The 23,739-nt window shown below is 45.0% G+C and overlaps 1 protein-coding gene across 4 annotated transcripts in view; it reads left to right on the plus strand.

Annotated features, from left to right (window-relative positions):
• The window catches only part of LOC122230164 (heat shock transcription factor 2 binding protein), a 93,345-nt gene that overhangs the window by 21,855 nt on the left and 47,751 nt on the right, over nucleotides 1–23,739 (plus strand). For all 4 annotated transcript variants that reach the window (XM_042955868.1, XM_042955869.1, XM_042955870.1 and 1 more), the window contains exons 5-7: nucleotides 4,946–5,095; nucleotides 7,410–7,542; nucleotides 10,312–10,429. In XM_042955868.1, the coding sequence (XP_042811802.1) occupies nucleotides 4,946–5,095; nucleotides 7,410–7,542; nucleotides 10,312–10,429 (401 nt within the window). The remainder of the gene's footprint in view (nucleotides 1–4,945; nucleotides 5,096–7,409; nucleotides 7,543–10,311; nucleotides 10,430–23,739) is intronic.

The following is a 23,739-nucleotide window of genomic DNA, read 5'->3' on the forward strand; positions in this document are numbered from 1 at the left end:
AAAAGTTTATTTCTTTTGAGAGAGAGAGAGAGAGAGAGAGAATTCACACACAAGCAGGGGAGGGACAGAGAGAGAAGGAGAGAGAATCCTAAGCAGGCTCTGCATCATCAGTGCATGGGGCTCAGTCCCATGAGTCATGAGATCATGATCTGAGCTGAAATCAAGAGTTGGGCGCTTAGCCGACTGAGCCACCCAGGGGCCCCAACTAAGAGTTAAAAAAAAATTCCTTGAGTTTTTTTTTTAATGTTTATTTATTTTTGAGAGAGAGAGAGAGGGTGCATACGTGTGCATGTGTGTGTAGGGGGGCAGAGATCTGAAGCAGGCTCTGTGCTGATGACAGAGAAGCCTGATATGGGGCTCGAACTCATGAGCCGTGAGATCCTGACCTGAGCTGAAGTTGGATGCTTAACCAGCTGAGCCATCCAGGTGCCCCCAGTTTGTCTGTCTTTCTTTTTTCTTTTCTTTTCTCTTTTCTTTTCTTTTTTCTTTCTTTCTTTCTTTCTTTCTTTCTTTCTTTCTTTCTTTCTTTCTCTCTCTCTTTCAGACAATCATGTCATCTACAAACAGGGACAGTTCTGTTTCTTCCTTCTGCTCTATGTACTTTTTGTTTCTCTTGTGTTATTACACTGTAGGGAACTTCTGACACTATGTTGAATAAGAGAGACAAGAGTGGACAATCTTGCCTCGTTCCTGATCTTGGGGGGAAAGCAGTCTTTCACCATTAACTATGATTTTTAAAAAATAGAGCTTTTTTTTGAAGTTTTTATTTCAATTCCAGTTAACATGCAGTGTAGTATTAGTTCCAGGTGTACAATATAGTGATTCGACACCTCCATACATCGCCTGGTGCTCATCACAAGTGCCCTCCTTGATCCCCATCAGCTGTGTCACCCCCCCCCCCCCCCTCTGGTGACCATCAGTTTGTTCTCTGTAGTTAAGAGTCTGTTTCTTGGTTCGCCTCTTTTTCTTTTCCTTTGCTCATTCGTTTCTTAAATTCCACATATAAGTGAGATCATATGGTATTTGTCTTTCTCTGACTTCTTTTGCCTAACGTCATATATACTCTCTAGCTTCATCTATGTCACTGCAGATGGCAAGATTTCACTCTTTTCTTATGGCTGAGCAATATTCCAGTGTTCACAGCAAAACTGGAAAATAGGGAGATATTCCCATGTACCGCCTGCCCCCATTCATTTGTAGCCTTCCCCATCATAAACGTTAAGTATGATTTTAGCTATAGTGTTTGGTAGATGCTTTTTATCAAGTTGAAATTCCCTTCTATTCCTAGTTTGCTGAGAATTTTTATCACGTGTGCTTGCTGGATTTTGTTCAATTTTTAGAACGTTTCCATCACATATCTGTTTGTAGTTAGTCCTTGCTCCAGCCCTAGGCAACCACTGATCTGCTTTCTGTCTCTATAGATTTGGCTTTTCTGAATATTTTATAGGAATGAAATCATACAATATGTAGTCTTGTATGTCTGGTGTAATGCTTTGGAAGTTCGTTTATGTTAGCACGTGTCAATTGTCCTTTTTATTGTACCATATTTTATCTGTTCACCAGTCGATAGACATTTAGTTGTTTCCAGTTTGTGACTCTTGTGAGTAATACCGCCGTGAACATTCACGTACAAGTGTTTGTGTGGACGTATACTTTAGTCTTTTTTGGGCAGGTACCTAGGAGCAAAGTTGCGGGTCATGTGGTAAGTATATGGTCAACTTGGTGAGGAGCTGCCGAACTGTTTATCAAAGTGAGTGTGCCATTCTGCATTCCACCCAGCGATGTGTGAAGGTCCTACTTTTTCTGTATTCTTGTCAACACTTGGTGTTGTTGGTCCTTTGAATTACAGTCATGTTGGTGAGCGTGTAATGGTGACTCATTGTGGTTTTAATTTGCATTATCCTCATGTTGAGCGTCTTTTCATGTGTTTATTATTCATTTATATATTTTTTTGGTTAAATACCTATTCACATCTTCTATTTAAATTGTTTTATTTGTCATTGAAACATATTTGACCTACAGTGTTACATGAGTTTCAGGTATACAATCTTTTGACTATTTTTAATCGGATTGTTTATTTTTGTGTTGCAAGAGTTCTTTATATTTTCTACTCATAAGTCTTTTTTTTCCTGTACAATTTAGAAATAATTTCTTTTAGTCTATGGCTTGCGTTTTTACTTTCTTAATGGTGTCTTTTGAAGAGTAAAAGTTTTAAATTTTGATGAAGTTAAATTTGCTATTTTTTAATGGATTTTGACTTTGTTGTCATATCTAAGAAATATTTGCCTAACCCAAGGCCACAGAGGTTTTCTTCTAGAAATTTTACATTTAGGTCTGTGATTCATTTTGAGTTACTGTTATTTTTATTTCTTTGCATATGACCATCTCTCTAGTTGTTTTTGTGATCGTTTTGTCAAAGAGACTACTTTTTCCATTGAATTGCCTTGACACTTCAGTTAAAATCAGTTGCCATAAATGTTAATGTTTCATTGATCTGTATGTCTGTACTTATGCCAGTACCACACTGGTTTGATTTCTGTAGCTTTCTAGTAAGTTTTTGTGTTTTGTTTTTGAAATCAGGCAGTGTTATTTCCTCCTTAACATTGTTTTTCTTTTTATAAGTTTTTTTTTTTTTTTGCATTTCCATACGCATTGCAGAATCAGATTATGATTTTGTACAAACAAACCTGCTGAAATTTTGATAGGAATTGCATTGACTCTGTAGGTCAGTTTGGGTAGATTACCATTTTTCCAGTATTGACTTTTCCAGCTCATGAACATGGTATATCTTTGCATTGATTTAGATCTTCTATATTTTTTCTCAGTAATGCTTTACAGTTTTTACAGTTTTGTACAGGTCTTGAACTGCATTTTTTTTCTTTTTTCTGTTTCCCACTCTTCTCATTTTCTTTTTTGAATTTGTCATTTTGAAATTGGCCTTGAGGTGGGGTAGAGTAGCTTGAGCTGGCTGAACATCTTTTTTTTTAATTTAAGTTTTTATTTATTTTTGAGAGAGAGAGAGAGAGAGAGAGAGAGCGAGCATGCACAAGTGAGAGAGTGCACAAGTAGGGGAGGGACACAGAGAGAAAGGGACAGAGGATCTGAAGCAAGCTCTGCACAGACAGCAGAGAGCCCGATGTGGGTGAACCATGAGATCTGACCTGGACTGAAGGCAGATGCTTAACTGACTGAGCTACCCAGGCACCTCTTGAATTGCTTTTCTTAAGTTTATTCCTAAGTATTTTTTTTTTTTTTATTTATGATGTTACTGTGAATGGAATTACTTTCATTGAGTTTCTTTTGATACAGTACTGTATGTGCAGCCCTGTGTTGGGGCATGTCTGCATGCAGCCACCAAATGTGACCGTAGTGAAGACCATCCTGTCCGGTCGTTCTCAGCAGCTACTGATCGCTCAGCAGCGATCTTATTGAAGAACTGTCATAACCAGACTAATTGGGACGCAGACTGCTTCAACTGTGAGAGAGGCTAGAGTTGCTAAAGCATATGCCTGACGTAGGTTTGCACGCATTCCCACTACTTGAGTGGGTTCAGCTATAGACACCTGAAGAATGAGTCTAGGAGTCCAGACTCCTGTTAGGGTACAGCGAGCGTTTGTAATCACCTAAGGCAACATTAGCATGTGTCACAGGTTCAGTGACCATCCTTCTCCTAAAGTGAGTGCGAATATATGTGCTGATGTATATGAAACTCTGCATACTAAATACATCATCCCTAGTAGATGTGAATGGCCACCCTAGGCCAAATTATGAAGTCAACAAAGTTTGATTTGTGGCCCATTTCTTCCTTTTCTTTCCCCTTGATTTGTCCTGCATTCACCTCTCCAAAAGAAACCCCTAAAACATCTAAAATACTTTAACTTTGAGGGTTGTTGTTCTAATCATGCTTTGGTATAGATGTATTCAACCAGGTTTCTGTATTTCTTAAGCTGATCTCTTACCAAGTAAGGAAATGCTCTCACCTTTTGGGGGAACTGCAGGTAACACCAATAGTGCAACCAGCGGTGGTGGTTGGGAGGGTCAGGAAGCCCTTTCCTGCCCAAGAGCTACCTGAAGTGAACCTTTAGGACTGTTTGCGTGGTCAGAGGGACTATCAGGACGATAGTTCATTGCTAAGCGGCCCAGCCGAAACTTGCCAGCTCTGTTCTTCGGAAGCCGCCTGTGGCCTCCGTCTCGGTGTCCCACTGGTGCTCATCTTGCTGTGCACGGCTTGCCTGGGAGGCCCTCCTTTGCACTTCTCCCTGCCTCTGTCACATCTGTCCCAGCTGGGCTTGGCTGTGCCAGGTGGTGTGTTCCCAGTGGGGTGAGCCATCTGGAGGTGACTGGCTCTTCTACTACAAATGTTGCTCTGCGGACTGCTGTGTTCGTGGTTACTTCATTGAGGTGTCCCAGGCGCCATTGATTCTGGGTGTGGCCACTGGGGGCCTGAGGCTCCTTATGTTTCATTTTACTTGAAGTTGAGTCTTGGCAGTATTTATGTTTTTTTTTTTTTAATTTAAATGTTCATTTATTTATTTTTTTGAGAGAGTGGGAGTGGAAGATGGGCAGAGAGAGAGGGAGACACGGAATCCAAAGCAGGCTCCAGGCTCTGAGCTGTCAGCACAGAGCCTGACGCGGGGCTTGAACCCACGAACCGTGAGATCATGACCTGAGCGGAAGTCGGACACTTAACCGACTGAGCCACCCAGGTGCCCCTTGGCAGTATTTATAAACTCTAATACAGCAGTATGTTCTTTTTCCAGAGTGTTATTTTTCAATTTTTCCTCTAAAGTTAAAAAAATACGGGTTGTAGCTAAGGACCAGTTTTCATTTGCCAACTGTTTCCTATAACTCCGTATGCATTGTTCTCAACCTTTGAATGAGAAACACAATAGAGATATCTCAAGGGTGAATGGTATTTATTTTGCTGATTTTGCTTTGATTTTAGGAGAAACTCACTCTCCGACAGCAGCTGCATGAAGCAAAGCAGCAACTCCTGCAACAGGCAGAGTATTGTACAGAGATGGGGGCGGCAGCCTGCACGCTTTTGTGGGGTGTCTCCAGCAGCGAGGACGTCGTCAAGGCCATCCTGGGAGGAGTAAGCATGGCCCCTCGGCTCCCTACGTATCGTGGATCTGGGTTTATGGGATACCGAGGGTACAGCGTGCCTGCTGAGGCACCTATGGGTGACATCCACGTCTTTTGTTCACGCATCAGGCGTCGGCACACCCGCTGTGCAGAGTCCAGCATAAGCTGCTCTAGGCGGTGTGTCAGGTCAGTGGGATAAGGTCCCTCATCTCCCACAGTCTGTATAGTGCTCGCGGAGACAGTGCCACTCCAGTATTGTTACTTGGCATCTATATGCGTTTGACAAGGTTTTTATTTTTTTATTTTTGTCTCAATGTTTGTTTATTTTTGAGAGAGAGAGAGTGTGTGAGCAGTGGAGGGGCAGAGAGAGACACACACAGAATCCAAAGCAGGCTCCAGGCTCCAGGCTCCGAGCCGTCAGCACGGGGCCTGACACGAGGCTTGAACTCATGAACTGTGAGATCACGACCTGAGTCGAAGTCGGACATTTAACCGACCGAGCCACCCAGGTGCCTTGCCTTTAACAAAGTTTAAAGTGCTTTTATATACGTTACCCCGTGGGTAACATAAGAATTAATTTGTTGAAAGTGGTATGTTTTTTTAACATACCTATGTTAATAGTACACACACACACACACACACACACACACACACACACACACACATCCCCCGAGAGACTTCCCAGAGGAAAAGAGATTTGAAGTGGGCTTTGATTAACTTGCATAGGTGGCAGTGGCAGAGAATGGGGAGGGTATCTCAGGAGGAGAGAGAAATAGCCTAATCAGAAGCCTGGGGTGAGAAGTCTGAGATTTGTTTTAGGGCCTGTGTGTGGGTCAGTTGACACACAGTGGAGGGGCAGCGTGGTATAGTCGTGGTGAGATGACGCCCCAGAAGTAGGGTGAGATTTTGGAAGCCCTCAAATGCCAGGTCATAGATTTTATCTGGTGGGTGGTAAGACTGGATTCCCTGAGGGTTTTGAGTAAAAGAGTGGTGGGGCAGGAGACTCTGGGAAGACTATCCTGACCGTGAGCGAGGGTAGATGGGAGGCGGGCTGTGGGCGTGGAGGTGGGCCAGGAATACCAGCCCAGAGGGCCCTGTGGTGGCTTGGGCAGCACCTGGTATGGGGAAGGGGCCAGGGTTGGCAGGGGGGGGGGGGGAAGGGGGGGGGGTTCGGTGCCTGAGGCAGGCGTGGTGCCAGAGGACCAGAGGGACCAAGGAGGCTGTGGCTGCCCTCGAGGAGAGTGGTGTGGTCGTGAACGGAAGTACAAGTCAGGGATGTCTGGCGGGAGACCTGCAATGAATTACTTATGACTTAGAGAAGTAAACACGTGTGACTTTAGGTGGAGAGATTGGTTGTATTTTCACATTTATTTATTTATTTATTTAAAAAAAATTTTTTTTTCAACGTTTTTTATTTATTTTTGGGACAGAGAGAGACAGAGCATGAACGGGGGAGGGGCAGAGAGAGAGGGAGACACAGAATCGGAAACAGGCTCCAGGCTCCGAGCCATCAGCCCAGAGCCCGACGCGGGGCTCAAACTCACGGACCGCGAGATCATGACCTGGCTGAAGTCGGACGCTTAACCGACTGCGCCACCCAGGCGCCCCTGTATTTTCACATTTATTGAGGTGTAACTTACGTACCATATAATTCACCCGTTTGTGAGTGTACAATTCAGTGGTTTTAGCTCATTTCCAGAGTTGTGTGATCATCAGCACAGCCCAGTCTGAGAACACTTGTATCAGTCCACGAAGCAGCCTCGCGCCATCTGCAAGCACGTTGGCTTCTCAGCTATTCCTTAGAGCCCCAGCCCCCCCCTCCCCCCCCCCCCCAGGAAATGCTTCAGAGGTTCTGCAAACTGGGAGATACTTTTGCCAAGTAACGCAGATTCATTAAACTGCCAGACAAGCCTGCTCACTGCCTTCATCTCTTGACAAGTTGAAGTTTCTGTTGCGATTGTATTTGAAAATCCATTCTCCAAAGGTTGCAACCTATGGTTTCATGCCTAGAACAAACACTGTATTTGTCTAGCTCTTCCTGGTGCGTGCTGGGTGAGCCCACTCTGATGCTTCCACTGCTGCACAAATTTGAGCTCTTCCCTCACATGGATTTTGTTTTACTTTCTGTCTGCGAGGGTAATTTTTCTACAGTTTTCCAAACGTCCTGTTTCTGGTCTTTTCAGTGGGAACTTGTCATGAAGGAGCAGACTTCTAACCACTGCTTCCGATAATTAAAACAAGCTTTTCTTCTGCGCCCTTGCACTCTTGTGTTTTGTACTGGCATTGGTGCAAAAGTGTGATACTTTTCATTTCCAAACTTTCAGGATAAAGCTTTGAAGTTTTTCAACATCACTGGTCAAACAATGGAGAGTTTTGTGAAGTCACTGGACGGGGATGTCAAGGAGCTCAATTCTGATGAAAATCAGTTTGTGTTTGCTTTGGCTGGGATCGTAACAAGTAAGTAATTCTTTTTAGATGCAGTGAACTGTCAGAGGTGTGCCTGGAGTGGTGATTACAGCCAGGGGTGTGTGTGCAGGAGCATCTCCAGGAACTTTCCAGATGCCCTGTGGTCCTGACCCTGGAGGGTCTGATTCAGTGGGGCCGGGCCAGTACCAGTACCCAGGTGATTCTGATAAGCACCCACCGGTGAGGAAGGTGACGGATCCAGGAAACAAGATGGGTCTGTGTGTTCCGTTCAGTTCTGCGCATGGAAAGAAGTCAAAACAAAACTTTTAAGTTTAGCTACTTGTTATTTGGAGATCTGGTGATTTTGCTAATGTCCAGCTAAAGTAGAAGCCTTAAGCTAAGCGTAAGTGAGGCTCTTGCTGTTGTTTTGGTATGAAACCTAAGTTGCTTCCCAAAGATTATAGTTATTCTTATGATACAAATACATGATAAAACTATAAGGGATAAAGCCAAATGACTAAATAATGTAATAAGTCATATCTCAGTACAGCGGGAAGTGATACATACTGGTGAGTGTCACAGTTCTGAAGTCAGTAAAAGAGATGTGTTGCCATGACTGTTTTGTTCTTTACAATCTTCTCTGTTACGTTGCTCTGTCCTCTCTGCTGTATCCTATGCCACTCTTAGGGTAATTCTCTGCTATTAAAGAGAGAGGAAGTCTTATTTTCCTCATGGCATCATCTTTCATCTACTGAAGTCCTAATGAGGCAGATCCTGTGTAGACATGCTCTTCGTGATTCCTGCCAAATCGGTGATACTTCTTTGAGGTGGATATTGAGACTCGGGTGGTGTCTGGGGTGGTCCTGACCGAGCCCAGCCCTTTTCCAGGACGGCACTGCGTGCTTCCAACATCGCACCTTGGGGTGGAGGGGGCTCGCGTTGCTCTTTTAAAGTTGTTTTCAAGTCTCTTTTTAAACCAAAGGCGTTTGCCGACTTGATTGGGTTCTCTGCTGTTTTCAGGGGACCCAGAGGTCTGTGATGAATATGATTTGTCATTCTGTTGGGTTGTGAATCTGAACCGCCTGAATTACTGCTTAGTGTGTGGGCTGGGGCAGTTGGCCAGCAGGTAAAGCAGCCTGTTGCCCAACTTACAAACTCAACTTGGCTTTGTTTTTTCCTGCCTGGAGTTGCTTACCTGGGAACTCACAAAGAGAAAGCGTGCCTTCTACTTCGCTTACACGTTGGTCGAAAGCTTCAAAGATAGTAATAAAAGATAAATCAGTTCAAAATGGGCCAAAGTCTTGAATAAACATTTCTCCAAAGTAAACATACAAATGGCCAATAAACACATGAAGGGATGTTCAACATCATTAGCCATCAGGGAAGTGCAAATCAAAACCACAATGAGAGGGGCACCTGGGTGGCTCAGTCGGTTAAGCTTCCAACACTTGATTTTAGCTCAGGTCACAAACTCTCGGTTCATGGGTTCAAGCCCCACGTCAGGCTCTGTGCTGACAGCATGGAGCCTGCTTAGGATTCTCTCTCTCCTCTCTGCCCCTCCTCTGCTCTCTCTCTCAAAATAAATAAACTTTTAAATGTTTATATGTATTGGGACGCCTGGGTGGTTCAGTCGGTTGAGCATCCGACTTCAGCTCAGGTCATGACTTATGGTTTGTGAGTTCGAGCCCCATGTCGGGCTCTGTGATGACAGCTCAGAGCCTGGAGCCTGTTTCAGATTCTGTGTCTCCCTCTCTCTCTGCCCCTCCCCCACTTGTGCTCTGTCTCTCTCTGTCTCTAAAAAATAAAATAATGTAAAAAAAAAACTTTAAAATATATATATTTAAAGATTATTTTTTATTATTAAAATTATATGATTATTATGGTAACAGAAATATCTATAAATATCTAAAAAATGTTGTTAATGTTTATTTATTTTGAGTAAGAGAGAGAGAGAGAGAGAGAGACGGAGTGTGAGCTGGGGAGGGGCACAGAGAGAGGGAGACACAATCTGAAGCAGGCTCCAGGCTCTGAGCTGCCAGCACAGAGCCCGACACGGGGCCTGAACTCACAAAGTGTGAGATCGTGACCTGAGCCGAAGTCGGACGCTTACCCGACTGAGCCACCTATCCGCCTGCCCCTCTACAAATAATTTTAAAGGAAAATAAACTGAGAAAAAAATGGGTACATTTTAGCAGTTTTCTGCAAAAACTACAATAGAGCAACCCTTTTTGGTGTAGTCTTAGAGCTGACTCCCGAGCGTTCCCGGACAGATGGACTAATCCTGGAGCTATTTGTAGGCATTTACTCACGTTTATTTACCTTGTAGTTTGCTCTGTAGTTACTGGTAAGTCAGTGAAGTACAGGCTCGGCGTTTGCTCTCACGATACCGGACACGTGGTCTGGGACTTTATTTACCAGTGAATTTGCTGTGTTTCGTTGGGTGCTGTTGCCCACCGAGGTGTGTTTTCTGCTCTGTAGCTTTTTCTTCACTGGTACCTTAGCGATGTCCTGTTCTCCATCGCTTGTACCAAAGCACCTGAAACTTCAGGTCTTCAAACAAGGACAGTCGCTTCTCTTGCTTCGGGCTTGGAGGGTGAGGTGCCACTCTGCGCTGTGCGGGGCCTCAGCTGAGGCGGCTCCGCTTGCCTCCGGAGGCTGGGACAGCTGGGGGCTCACCCGGTGTCTTTCTCTTTCTCTCTGCAGGTGGTCCCAGGGCTTCCCTGTGTGCTCTCTGGTCTCTGCATCCCATCTTGGGCAGACTTTTCCGGACTCTGAAGTAACAGCGATTTTGATGCTTTTTTTTTTATCTTTCTGTTGCAGATGTTGCTGCCATAGCATGTGGTCGAGAATTCTTGGTTAATTCAAGTCGGGTGCTGTTGGACACCTTTCTGCAGCTTCTGGGAGACTTGAAGCCAGGACAGTGCACGAAACTCAAAGTGTATGGTGGATGATGTTAAAAAGCTCATGTTTATTTACCTATTACTTAGAATTTGCCGATGGGGCTTCTTTTTCAAGTAAACACAGTTACTTTGGCAATAATTCTAAAAAAATAGAAGAAACACGTTGCCCGGAGAATTAAGGGATGCACTCTTTGTTCAGTACTATTTTAGAAAAATAATAAACAAAAGGAGTGTTCTCGTTCTCACCTTAGAGCAATCGGTGAGTCCCAAATGCTATCATGTGACACTTTAAGGTCATCTTAATTACCTCAAAGTGAACTTAAATAGGAGATTGTTACAGCAGTGTCCTACCTCCAGGTGCCAAAATCTGCCTTTGTTTTCTACTGGGTAACAAACTTCGTGGCCCAAACGGCACCTGCTTCACAGTCCTGCGGGTCAGGAGTCCGAGAGAGCTCACCTGGGCTCTCTGAGCGGGGCCTCACATGGCCAAAGCCGAGGTGTTGTCCAGGCCGGGCTCTTTTCCGGAGGCTCCAGAGGGCCCACCTGGGGCACGTTCAGGATGCTGGCGAATCCAGCTCCCTGCACTTATAGGACTCAGGTCCTCGTTTCCTCACTGACTGGCCTGTGGGGCTGTCTCAGCTTCCTGGGCTGACGGAGTTTCTGATCCTGTGAGGCACCCGTCTTCAGGGTCCGGTGGCTCACTGAGTCCTTAACCTGGAAGCTCTCAGACTTCCTCTTCCGCTGCCAGCCAGAGAAGATGCTGTACGTGGATGGGCTCGGGGGTGTAGCTTAGGCATAACTGGATAAACTCCCTTTTGATAAGCCAGAGGCACCCGATTAGTAACCTCAGGTAGGTGTGCCGAGACTCTCCGCCGTGTAACTGAACGTGACCGGGGTGTTATGTGTTCAGCCTGGGGGTCAGGGCAGGAGGTCTTGGGCCATTTTAGGGTTCTGCCTCCTACACTGTTCATTCTGAGCGGTGGCTTTCCTCCTTGGAACATTTTGTTGTCTCTGTCATCTTGGCGTGGTGTCTCTTGGTTATCTTTTCCCATGTGAGTTGGGATTTTTCCTATTTTTTTGTGTGCCGAGTAATTTTGGGTTGTACTGTGGATATTTGAATATTATATTTTGAGACCCTTGGTCTTTTTTAAACTGTGGAAAATGTGGATGTTTTTGTTGGAGCAGACAGCCTGGTTGGGTCCAAGGGACAGGTTCTCACCTGCCTCCTCTGTATTGTGTTTTCAGCGCCCTTTGCAGTTTCAGAAAGCCTTCGCAGGACAGCTGGGTCTGCCCCTCCCGTGTACCACCCGCGTCAGCCTAAAACCCTGGTGATTGCTGGCAATTTAGTTCTCAGGCTGGGGTACGCTCTTTCTGATTAGATTCACACATGCCTAGCTTGGCGTGAGGCCGGGGCTTACGAACCACCTTGCGGGGTCGCTCGCCTGAGCTCTTGAACTCTCCGCGGTGTGCTTGGTACTTGTTGGTTACCCAGGGCTCCCCTTCCAGCCCTTCGCCTGGAGTGCCGGCGTTCCGCGTGCCCTGCTGCGTCCTGTGCTTCTGCAGCTGTGCCCGGCAGCAGGGGTTCAGAGGGTCACAGTTCCTTCCGGCGGTGAGGAAGATTTCCTGCCCACACGGTGGGAGTTATTGGGGGGCCCCGCTGCCGGCAGAGCCCCTTCCTACTGCTCGAGCCCGACAAGAGGTCTTCCGGTGCGCGTTCCTACACGAGTCACTGCCACGCCTGGGCTTGGGGGCTGAGTGGTGAACTCGCTGCGTGTTTGCTGGTTCTTCTAACTCTGGACTTGTGCCCGTTCTGTCTGCTGCTGTTTCCTTTTCAGGGGCTTCACATCGCTGCTCCGTGTATTCTGTTCAGAATTCATAGCTGCATTCAGTGGAACCAAGAGGGTGGGGCATGTTCACCCCCATCTTATCTGGAACCAGATTCTTGAGTCTGCTCCAGTATTTTATACTAACAAATACATGTCCGCGAGTGATACATATAATACAACATAACATATAACTTGTATAGTTTTGTGCATATTTTTGCGAGTTGTCTGTGCCCGTAGTTAATTCCTTTGAAATATCTTGCACCAAAAAGATGTAACATTTGGATTATCTTATCCCAGATTGATGGACATTAGGTTATTTTCAGGTTTTACTCTGCAAATGTAATAGTGTAGTGAACATCTTTGGCAAATATCTCCTTGCTAACCTGTGTGAGGCTTTCTTTCTCTAGGAGTTTTCCCAAAAATGCAATGTTTGAGAAGTAAGACGTGCACATTTTTAGTTTGATAAGACGCTGCCACATGGGTCACCAAAGTACACACTTCCACCCACAGGGCATCACAGTTCTGTGTCTCCCACACCTTCCTCAGCACTTCACTGTTTATTATTTTCTAATCAAGGATATTTGTATTATCTACATCCGTCTGCCTGTCTTTAGGTGTATATTACTGGTAAGGTTGAACCTCTTTTCACTTTTTCGTAACATTGTTTTTCCTGGGAATTACCTGTTCATGTCTCTTGCCTGTTTTCTGTTGGGTTGTATTTTTCATAACGACTTGCTGTTTTTTTGTGTTCTGGATACTACACCGTTGTCTCTCGTGCCTCTGTGGTCCGTACAAGGTCAGTGTTTGGGGGCCAGTTAGCCCCCTCCTGCACTTCTGAGGCAAGGCTTTGTACAGGGTCTGTGTGTCTTCTAGTCTCTCTGGTTCCAGTACGTGAAGCTCTGGGCCTTTGCATGTTAGGCAGCCACTGTCCTGCACTGGGAGATGGGCAGACTTGCCATCTCGTTCTTGCCAAACGTTCAGAGACGTTTGCTTGCCAAACTTGCCAAACGTTCAGAGACGTTTGCTTGACTGCTTGGCAGTTTTTCACCTGACAGAGAGCAAAGCCTGGAGCAAAAGTGGATAGACTGTTCGCAGACCTGCTTGGGATCTCAGCCTGCACCAGCCTCTTGTGGGTCTCCTCACGTTATCATTTTTGGCTGCCTTCTGATTTGCGTGCCATTTGTTCATGCTTTTCTTCACTGCTAACTCGTGACCTTGAGTCCTCTGGAACCAGGACCTTTTTTGTACTGTAAGTAAACTTTTCTTTTTGGCCTCTCCTTGTCTTGACTGTAACTTGCCTCTATCCTGGAAGGTTTGCTTTCCTTTCTGCTTCTGTGGCTAAAGGCTACTCATTTTCAGCAGCTTGGGTGCCTTAGACCCAGAGAAGGGGATTTTTTTTAAAAGACTTAAATCTTTTAGAGCAGTGTTAGTTTCACAGCAAAATTTACTGGAAAATACAGAGATTTTCCATATACTGTGTCCCAACACATACATAGCCTTTTCCACTATCAATATCATTCACGAAAATGTTTTTTTTTTTTTTTTTTTTTTTTTTTTTTTTTTCCAGTCGTGAACCTGCACTGACACAACATAGTCACCCAAAGACCATAATTTACCTAAGTTTACTCTTAGTGTTGCACATTCCGTGGATTGGGGCTAATGTATTATGGCATATGTTCATTAACAGTATACAGGGTATTTTCACTGCCCTAGAAATCTTCTGTGTTCTACCTGTTCATTTCTTTCCTGCCCCAGCCCCTGGCAGGTCTTGATCTATGTATTGTCTCCATGGTTTTGCCTTTTCCACAGTGTCATACAGTTGAAAGCATTCTCAGACTGGCTTCTTTTACTTAGTAATCTTTTAAGGTTCTTTCATATCTTTTCATGGCTTTGAGTTTTTTGAGAGTTCTTTGTATATTTTGGATAATATTCTTCTATCAGCTATGTCATTTGCAAGTATTTTCTCTCAGTCTGTGGCTTGTCTTCTTAATCTCTTGACATGGTCTTTCACAGAGCAGAAGCTCTTAATTTTAATGCAGTCTAGCTCATCAAGTATTTGTTTTACTGGACCTCTGGTGTTGTGTCTACATAAGGCATCACCATGTATGGGTCATAGGTGTTCTCCTGTGTTACACCCTGGGAGCCGTATAGTATTTTATTTTACAATTAGGCCCGTGATTCACTTTGAGGTAATTTTTGGGAAGGGTGTAATGTCCATGTCTAGATTTATTTTTTTGCGTGTGGATGTCCACTTGTTCTAGTACCACTTGTTGAAGAGACTGTCTTTGCTCCATTGTGTTGCCTTTGCTCCTTTGTTGAAGATCAGTTAACTATGTTTGTGTGGATCTATTACTGAGCTCTTTATTCTGTTCCATTGATCTACTTGTCTGTTCTTTTTCCAGTATCACATCATCTTGATCACTGTAGCTTTGTAGTGAGTCCTGAAGTCAGGTGATGTTAGTCCTACAACTTTGTTGTTATTCAGTATTATGTAGGCTATTCTGGGTCTTTTGCCACTCTATATAAACTTAGAGTCAGTTTAGTGATACCCACAAAACAACCTGCTGGAATTTTGATTGGGATTGTGGTGAATCTAAAGATCAAGTTGGGAAGAACTGACATCTTCACATTGAATCTTCCTATCCATGAACATGGAATATCTCTGTCTATATGTCTTCCTTCCTTCCTTCTTCTCCTTCTCTTTCTTTTCTTTCTTTCCTTCATTTATTTAGTTCTTTGATTTAATTCATCAGAGTTTTATAGTTTTCTACGTATATATCTTGTACATATCTTGTTAGATATATACCTGAGTATTTAATTTGTAGGGGGTGCTAAATATGAATGATATTGCATTTTTTAATTTCAAATTCTACTTGTACATTGTTGGTATATAGGAAAGCAGTTGACTTTTGTATGTGAACCTGGTATCCAAAACCTTGATATAATCTTATTAGTTCTGGGAGGCTTTTTTGGTTGATTCTTTCAGATTTTCTACATAGATGATTATGTTACCTGTGAACAAAGACAGTTTTATTTCTTTCTTCCCAATCTGTATATCTTTTACTATATTTTCTTAACTTCCTGCATTAATAAGGACTTGCAGCATGATGTTGAAAAAGAGTGGTGAGAGGGGACACCCTGACCTTGTACCTGATCTTAGTGGAAAACATTTGAGTTTCTTACCATTAAGTATGTTAGCTATAGGTTTTTTGTAAATACTGTTTATCAAGTTTGTCAAATAAACTATTCCTAGTTTACTGAGAGACTTTTTCATGGATGGATGTTGGATTTTGTCAAATGCTTGTTCTGCATCTATTGGTATGATTTTGTGATTTTTTTTTTTTAGTCTGTTGATATGATGGATTATAGTAATTGATTTTTTTTTAAACGTTTATTTATTTTTGAGACAGAGAGAGACAGAGCATGAACGGGGGAGGGTCAGAGAGAGAGAGAGGGAGACACAGAATCGGAAACAGGCTCCAGACTCTGAGCTGTCAGCACAGAGCCCGACGTGGGGCTTGAACTCACGAACCGCGAGGTCATGACCTGAGCTGAAGTTGGACGCTCAACCAACTGAGCCACCCAGGCACCCCATATAGTAATTGATTTTTGAATATTGAACCAGCCTTGGACACCTAGGTTAAATCTCACTTGGTCATGGTGTAAATTCTATTTATACTTTTTAAATTTCAGTTTGCTAATATTTTGTTGAGGGTTTTTCCATCTATGTTCATGAGAGGTATTGGTCTGTAGTTTTCTTACAATGTGTTTGTCTGGTTTTGGTGTTTGGGTAATGCTGTTCTCAAAGAATGAGTTAGGAAATATTCTCTCTGTTTCTCTCCTCTGAAAGAGATTGTAGAGAATTGGTATAATTTCTTCCTTAAACATTTGGTAGAATTGACCAATGAACCCATCTGGGCCTGGTGCTTTCTGTTTTGGAAAGTTATTAATTATTTTCTCAATTTCTTAATAGATAAGGGCCTATACAGATCATCTGTTTCTTGCTGTATGAGTTTTGGCAGATTGTGTCTTGTAAGGAATTGATTCATATCATCTAGGTTATCAAATTTGTGGGCATAGAGTTGTTCATAGTATTAGGTTATTATCCTTTCAATTTCCATGGGATCTGTAGTAATGTCTCTTTTTATTTCTGATATTAGTAATATGTATTCTCTGTCAATTTTATTGTTCTTTTCAAAGAAACAGCTTTTGGTTTTATTGATTTTTTTTCTGCTGGTTTCCTATATTAAGTTTCATTGATAATCTTTTTCTTTTTTAATCTTTATTATTTTTTTTTTTTTTGAAAGAGAGAGCGAGAGCGAGAGCATGGGGGGAGAGGGCCAGAGAGAGAGGGAGACACAGAATCAGAAGCAGGCTCCAGGCTCTGAGCTGTCAGCACAGAGCCCAATGTGGGGCCCAAACCCACAAACTGTGAGATCATGACCTGAGCCGAAGTCGGACGCTTAACTGAGCCACCCAGATGCCCCTTTAATGTTTATTTTTGAGAGAGAGAGACAGAGAGAGAGCATGAGCAGGGGAGGGGCAGAGAGATAGAGACACACAGAATCTGAAGCAGGCTCCACGCTCTGAGCAGTCAGCACTGAGCCCGAGGCAGGGCTCAAACCCACAGAGCATGAAATCATGAAGTCTAGCTGAAGTCAGATGCTTAGCCGACTGAGCCACCCAGGTGCCCCAAAATATTTTTAAATTTTTCTTGAGACTTCTTTAATTCGTGTTATTTAGAACTGTGTTCTTTAATCTCCAAGTATTTAGGGATTTTCCAGTTATTTTTCTGTTACTAATTTCTAGTTGCATTCCATTGTGGTTGCAGTGATGTCAAAGTCTCCAGCTGTAAGGTGGATTCATCTTTTTCTCTTTGTAGTTCTATCATCTTTTGCCTCACTTAGTTTGACACTCTGTTGTTAGGTGCATATATGTTAACAATTGTTACGTCTCTTTGGAGAATTGACCCCTTTATTGTTATGTAATACCCTTCTTTTTTTTAAGTTTATTTATTTAGTTTTGAGAGACAGGGCATAAGCAGGGGAGGGGCAGAGAGAGAGAGGGAGAGCAGAACCTGATGCGGGGCTCAATCTTATGAACTTTGAGATCATGGCTTGAGCTGAAATCTAGAGTTGGACGCTCAATTGACTGAGCCACCCAGGTGCCCCTGTGCAATACCCTTTTTTATCACTGATAATTTTCCTTGCTTTGAAGTCTGCTTTTTCTGAAATTAATTGAGCTGCTCCTGCTTTCTTTTGATTAGTGTTAACATGGTATATTTTCTTCCATCCATTTATTTTTAATCTATATTTATTTTTATATTTAAAGTAGATTTCTTGTAGACTACCGATGGTTGAGCTGTGTCTTTTGATCCACTCTGACGATCTCTGTCTTTCTGTTGGTGCACTTGGACCCTGGACATTCACAGAGGTAACTGGTGTAGTTGGGTGACTGTCTGCCATCCTTGTTTCTCTGTCGCCCTTGGTCTTTGTCCTGTTTTTGTCCTCCACTCTTTTTCTGCCTTTCATGGTTTTAACTGAGCAGGTGAGATATGGTTCCATTTCCTCTCCTTTCTTAGCATCTCAGGTTACTTCTCTTTTACCTTTTTCAGTGGTTGCCCTGCAGCTTGCGATACATTTACAGCTAATCCTGATCCCCTTTCGGATAACGCTGCCTGCTCCCAGGTACAGGGGCCCCTTATGGTAACACGACCATCCCGCTCCTCCCTCCCCTGCCTCGCACAGTGCCGTCGTTCATTTCACATACTCATCAGTCACCACGACTACCCTCCTTGCTGTTACTTTGAACGAACTGCTGTTAGATCAAGTAAGGAAAAGAGAAATACAATTTGTAACTTTTCCTTCAGTGACTTATGTTCCTTTAAGGAGTTTAACATTTCTTGCAAGGCAGGTCTACTGGCAACAAATTATAATTTTTGTTTGTCTAAGAAAGTCTTTGTTTCTGTTTCATTTTCTAAGGATACTTTCACTGGATGCAGAATTCTGGGTTTTTTTTTTGTTGTTGTTTTGTTTTGTTTTTTCCCTTCTCAACCCTTTAAAAATTTCACTGTCCTCTCTCTGTGCTTGTGTGGCTTCTGTAGAGAAGCTGATGGAATCTTATCTCTGGTCCTGTAGGTGAGGTGTTCTTTTCTCTGGCTCCTTTCAGGACTTTTTCTTCCTCTTTGATTCTCTGCAGTTTGGCAGTGCTGTGCCCAGGGGCACATGATTTTTGCACTTACCCTGCTTGGTGTCCTCGGAGCCTCCCAGATCTGGGGTCTGGTGTCTGATGTCAGGGTAGGGAATTCTCAGCCATCGTTGTTTCAAGCATGTTTCTGCAGCTTTCTCTCTCTCTTCTCCTCCCGGATTCCCGCTGCCCAGAGGTTACACCTCCCTTATCGTCCCACAGTCCTTGGGTATTCTGTTTGGGTTTTGTCTTTGTTCCCTTTGCTTTTCAGTTCTGCAGCTTTCTGTGGCTGCATCGTCCAGCTCAGAGATGCTTTTGCCAGCCATGTCCAGCCCACTAGGAAGCCCATGAAAGGCATCCTCTATTTCTGCCACAGTGGTTTTGTGTCTAGAATTTCTTTCTGGTTCTTCCTCAGGATTTCCATCTCTCTGCTTACGTTTGCCCGTCTGCTCTTGGATGCGGTCTGCTTTATCCATCAGAGCCCTTAGCTTATTCGTCATGGTTGTTCTGAATTCCTGGTCTGACAACTCAGGCATCTCGGCCGTGTCTGGCTGTGTTGCTTGCTTTGTCTGCGAATGGGTTTTTTTTTTTGCCTTTTGCCTTATGATTTTTTTTCTCGATAACCAGCCAGGTGACCTGGGTAGAAGGAAGTGCTGTAAACAGCCTTTTAGTAACATGGTGGTGAGATGTCACGGGGAGGACACATTCTGTAGTCCTGTGACCCGGGCTCAGTCTTCCAGTGAGCCTGGGCCTCTGGACTGTGAACTTCACGAGTGTTTCTCAGCTTTTTCCTCCCCTGCCCTCCCCCCACCCCCCTGCCTGCCATTCCCTTCGGTCTTGAATGTCTCGATCATGTTTGCGGTGATGCTTTCAAGGCTGCTTGCCTTTCTCAGTTCCAGAGATGCTGCTGCTCTATACCGTGAATAACCCAGTCTTGCCGCCACGCATTTCAGCCTCTGACATGGCAGAGCCCACTGCGGCGCTCAGGTACATATCCTCTCTATTCCTGCTCCCTCCTCATTGCCCCTTAAGCTCCTGCTCCTTCTGACTGTCACCCTCCCTGGCCAGCTTGCCTTCTGTCGCACTCGCCGGGATCCCGTTGTGGAACACACCAGGTTTCTACTTGCCTGTTGGCAGTCACAGGCCCCCCCCACCCCCCCTTTTCCTGATGCTCCAGCCTTGGACCGGCCATGGGCCTTCTCCTTTCCTACGCCAGGGCTGCTCAGTGATGCTTGACCAGAAGGTTCCCAGTGCAGCCATGCCATCTCACCCTTTCCTGGTCTGAAGACCCTGCCGGGCCCCTGTCTGTGTCCTCCCCAGTCTCCGCTTTGGTCTTCAGAGTGGCCAGGTCAGACTTCAGACTCTTTGTGACCTTGACCACTTCACCGTTCCTCAGTCCCTTGCAGATGTGTTCCCAGCAAGTGGCTTTCCTTCCTGCTACCCAGGGAGCATTGGGGGATGGGCGTGACCTTACTTATGGCGGCTGCCTCATTTATGCCCACCCACTCTCTTTCTTCTCTGTGTGTCAGAGGAACCTGAGGCCTTATGGGATTTTGGGTGACTGGTCCTTCTGCCTCTGGTTTTGATCAGCTGCCCTCTGCGATTTTGCTCAGTTGGTCGTCATCTCTTGCTTCGGCATTTTCAAATCCTCCCTCTCTACTGGCCCTTATCAGCCTTTTTGCTCCCATTTGTGCTGTGACATCCTTCATCCAGGCCCATTTGTCAGCTCTGCTGGAGTTTGGGTGGCCTTGGGTTTACCTGACATAACATGAAGGGTGGTGTCTCATGGTGCCTTGTTCCTTTTGCTTCCTCTTGAAGTCCCTGTGGGCCCCGTGGGCCACTGGCCTTGTAATAGACTTGATCCTACTGTGGGACCCAGTAGGTCTCTTGGGTGGCACACACCCACAGGGTGACAAGTGAGACATTCTTGTGACTTGGCCTTGGTGAGTTCTTTCAGCGTCCTGTCCTCTCAGCTTGTGTAATTTCTCACTTGTCCTGGCTTATCTGCCTGTTTTGGGGGAAGACCCTTTTTTAACTCCAAATCTAGAAGCTTCCTATATCTGGTAGCCAGACGCACCGGCGGCTGCTGGGCCTCTCCAGGTGCTTTGTTCTGTTCCAGCAGGATGGCCGGACTGCCGTTTGCTATAGTGGTGTATCTCGTGAGCCTTGGCATCTGGGCCTCCGAGGGGATCGTCTTCCTGCTGCCCCAGCCAGGACCGCCTTCCCTGTGGGTATTTGTCATGTCCTCACACAGCAGCCTCTCAGCCCCTCAGCCCAGGCCGGCCCTCCACCAGGCTCCGTCAGCCAAGGCGGGGGAGGTCAGCGCTACCAGCCGCCGGCAAGCCGCAGGGGCTCCCGTCCACCTCTTCTCCAGCACTTCCGTTATCACCTGGCAGTCCGTGCGGGCCAGGTCAGCAGCCCCCGTCGCCACCGGCACCAGCTCTCATCCTCCGCCTCCAGCTTCAGTCACGCAGGCGGGCGCGCGGCACCTGGCGCACCCTGCCGTGTCCGGCTTGTACCCGGACCTTGGGGCCGCACAGGCCAACGTGCGCCGCGCTGGCACTCAACCTGCTGTGGTGGACGCTGAGCCTCTCCTGGTTGGGTCTTGTCCCTCCCCACTGCTGTAGCGTGACACGGGTGTTGTCGTTCTTGACACTCGAGAGCTGGACCAACAAAATCTTTGTTTCACGTGGGGGGTCTGGATTCCAGGAATCAGAGTAACTTGGGCCTTTCTAAGTACCTTCTATTTCTTTTGTACTTAACTTTCTCAGTAACTGATTGTCATTGCCTTGCATCGTGGTTTTACCAATCCTATCAAACAGACCATGCGAGGCCTTTTAGCATCTTGTCGTAGCTGCTACTTAGGGCCACTGAACGGGTTTGCTGGAGGCCCCGGGTTCACGGTGGCTCCCCAGCTGGCGAAAGGGGACCTCAGGCAGGGCAAGCTATTGGAGGTTGCAGGGTGGGGGGACTTCTCCGCATTCCCGAACAAAGACCACTGGTTCTCAGCGGAACACCATCCCCAGGTTTGGGGTTCATCTGCAATCTCCAGGAAGGGGGTGTGGTTACTCGGGACCAGCCATAGGTCATCGGCACAGCATGTTCCACGGTTCAGGGCCCGGGGAACATACGGTGTTTACAGTCAGGGAAGGCTGGAGAGCACAGAAGCTCCGCAAAGGCGTTTTTCGCCCAGGCACATGGAGGGACGATTACAGAAGCACCTTTGCAGTAGGGGATGTACTTGGCCCCGCTACTTGAAGTTGTTTGTTGGTCCACTTGACCGCTTCCCAGATGTCATCAGTAGGGTTTAGTCAGTGAGAAGTCTTGTACCTGCAGTCTCCCAGGTGCAGAGATTTCCTCTGGTGCAGAACCAGCTTGTGAGTTCTGCAGAAAACCAGTTCATACTTTATGGCCAAACTAGCATTATTATGTTTTGGAACGGATGCAGTCTTGCGTGGTCATAGCTACATTTGCAGAGCTGAGCCTCCTTGAGTGATGATTCCCCATCCTAAGGACCATTGGGCTGATTTTTCCCTTGGAATCCCAGTTTCCAAAGAGGAGAGAACTTGGAAGGTGAGAACCCAGACTGTACTTTATAAAGATGGTTCTAGAAGCATTTCCCCCAAATGTCATAGTGGCCGTGTTTTAGGACTACACTTAGGACTCTAAGCTTGGAGAGGGAACTCTGCAGGCACCACAGTGCACTCAGTGGATGCATTGCTCATCTCTCCTCCCTTTGCTGGAAACTTCTGGGTGCCACAGACCGTGCTTCAGCTCTGTATTCCCAAGGCCTGATACACAGAAGGTACTCAGTAAATGATGCTAAATGAGCAAAGGAGGCAGACATTCACTCTCTAGGGTCTGGTTATACCTGTTTGTTGTTAAAGTCGTACAGAGTGTAACCAGCATTTGGGTGAGCTGAAACCTTCACATAAGGAACAGCTTAATTCCAGTTGAAAAGAAATCTTCAAACGTGATTGCGTTTTCTTAGTTGTTACTAAACTTTATTAATCCTAAGTAGTAGGAAAGCTATTGTTATTATTTTGTTTAGTGTTTATTTTTATTTTTGAGACAGAGACAGAACATGAGCAGGGGAGGGACAGAGAGGGAGACACAGAATCTGAAGCAGTGTCCAGGCTCTGAGCCGTCAGCACAGAGCCCGACGTGGGGCTCGAACCCACAAATCGAGAGATCATGACCTGAGCCGAAGTCGAGACGCTCAACCGACTGAGTCACCCAGGTGCCCTGGGAAGTTATTATTATGGACATTACAGCGTATTTCTAGGATGGTGGTTAATGGTTAAATATTTTGAAGAGGGACATACATTGGAGGACAAAATCTTAGGTTATGTTCAAATTCCTTAGAGTTGGCAGCATTTCCAGATATTAACAAAGGTCAACAAAGCTTCTAAAATGTTTCTAACATTTGGGGCCTGGGAGCTACTATATTTTATTTTTCAGGCGGTAGAGCTTGCAGCCACAAAATGTTTAACACTCAGTGAATTAGTCAAATGCTAAGTTTTCAATTGGTAGGTGGTAGTTTGAATATAACCTTGATTTTTCTTAAAGGCATTTTAAGGGTTTCAGCCTACCCAGTTTGATCATTCTATGTACACTTTTTAAAAAAACAAAAAATCTATATTTGGCATTTTCATTAAGAAAAAAGCAAATAATGTAATACACATATGGGCAAAAGAGATCATCAGGCAGTTCACAAAGGAAACACTGGCAAGCTTCATAAATATGGAAAAAGATTCTTGGCTTCAATCATAATGCAAATTATTACCATTATGAGATAACTTCATTCTATCTCATTGAAAAAAATCAGTGTCTGACAGTTAAGAGCTGTGGAGAGATGCGAGGCCTGAGAATGCTTACACCTGTCCGCTGCTGGTGGGAGGGAGACGAAGGCAGGTGGGCAGCATCTGTTGAGGTTAATATGCTTATGCCTGGAACAGGTAATCCCCTTTTGCGCACATACTCCAGAAAAAGTTTTAGCTGTAAACACTAGGACGCTAGTGCAGAAGTGTCATGGCATCTGCGTTTGTAATAGCACGTACTAGGAATGATCTAAACCTTTGTCAGCTACAGAGTAGGTAGAGTGTGATTAATTCACGTGAAAATACTGTTCAAGTCAATGTGGACAAACATCTCACTGTGGTGTGGAATATTACGGCACGGTATGCTGCCACCGATACAGACACGGAAGATGGGATTGTCGGGCTCTGCGCGTGTGCTGTGAAAATGTCTAAAAGTGCGTGGCTGTGTCATGGGACAAATGGAGGTAAGGTATGCATTTAGACAGAGTTCACAAAGGGGATTTGACTGTGGTGATA

This window comes from Panthera leo, chromosome C2 (genome assembly GCF_018350215.1).
Source record: "Panthera leo isolate Ple1 chromosome C2, P.leo_Ple1_pat1.1, whole genome shotgun sequence".
Taxonomy (NCBI): Eukaryota; Metazoa; Chordata; class Mammalia; order Carnivora; family Felidae; genus Panthera; species Panthera leo.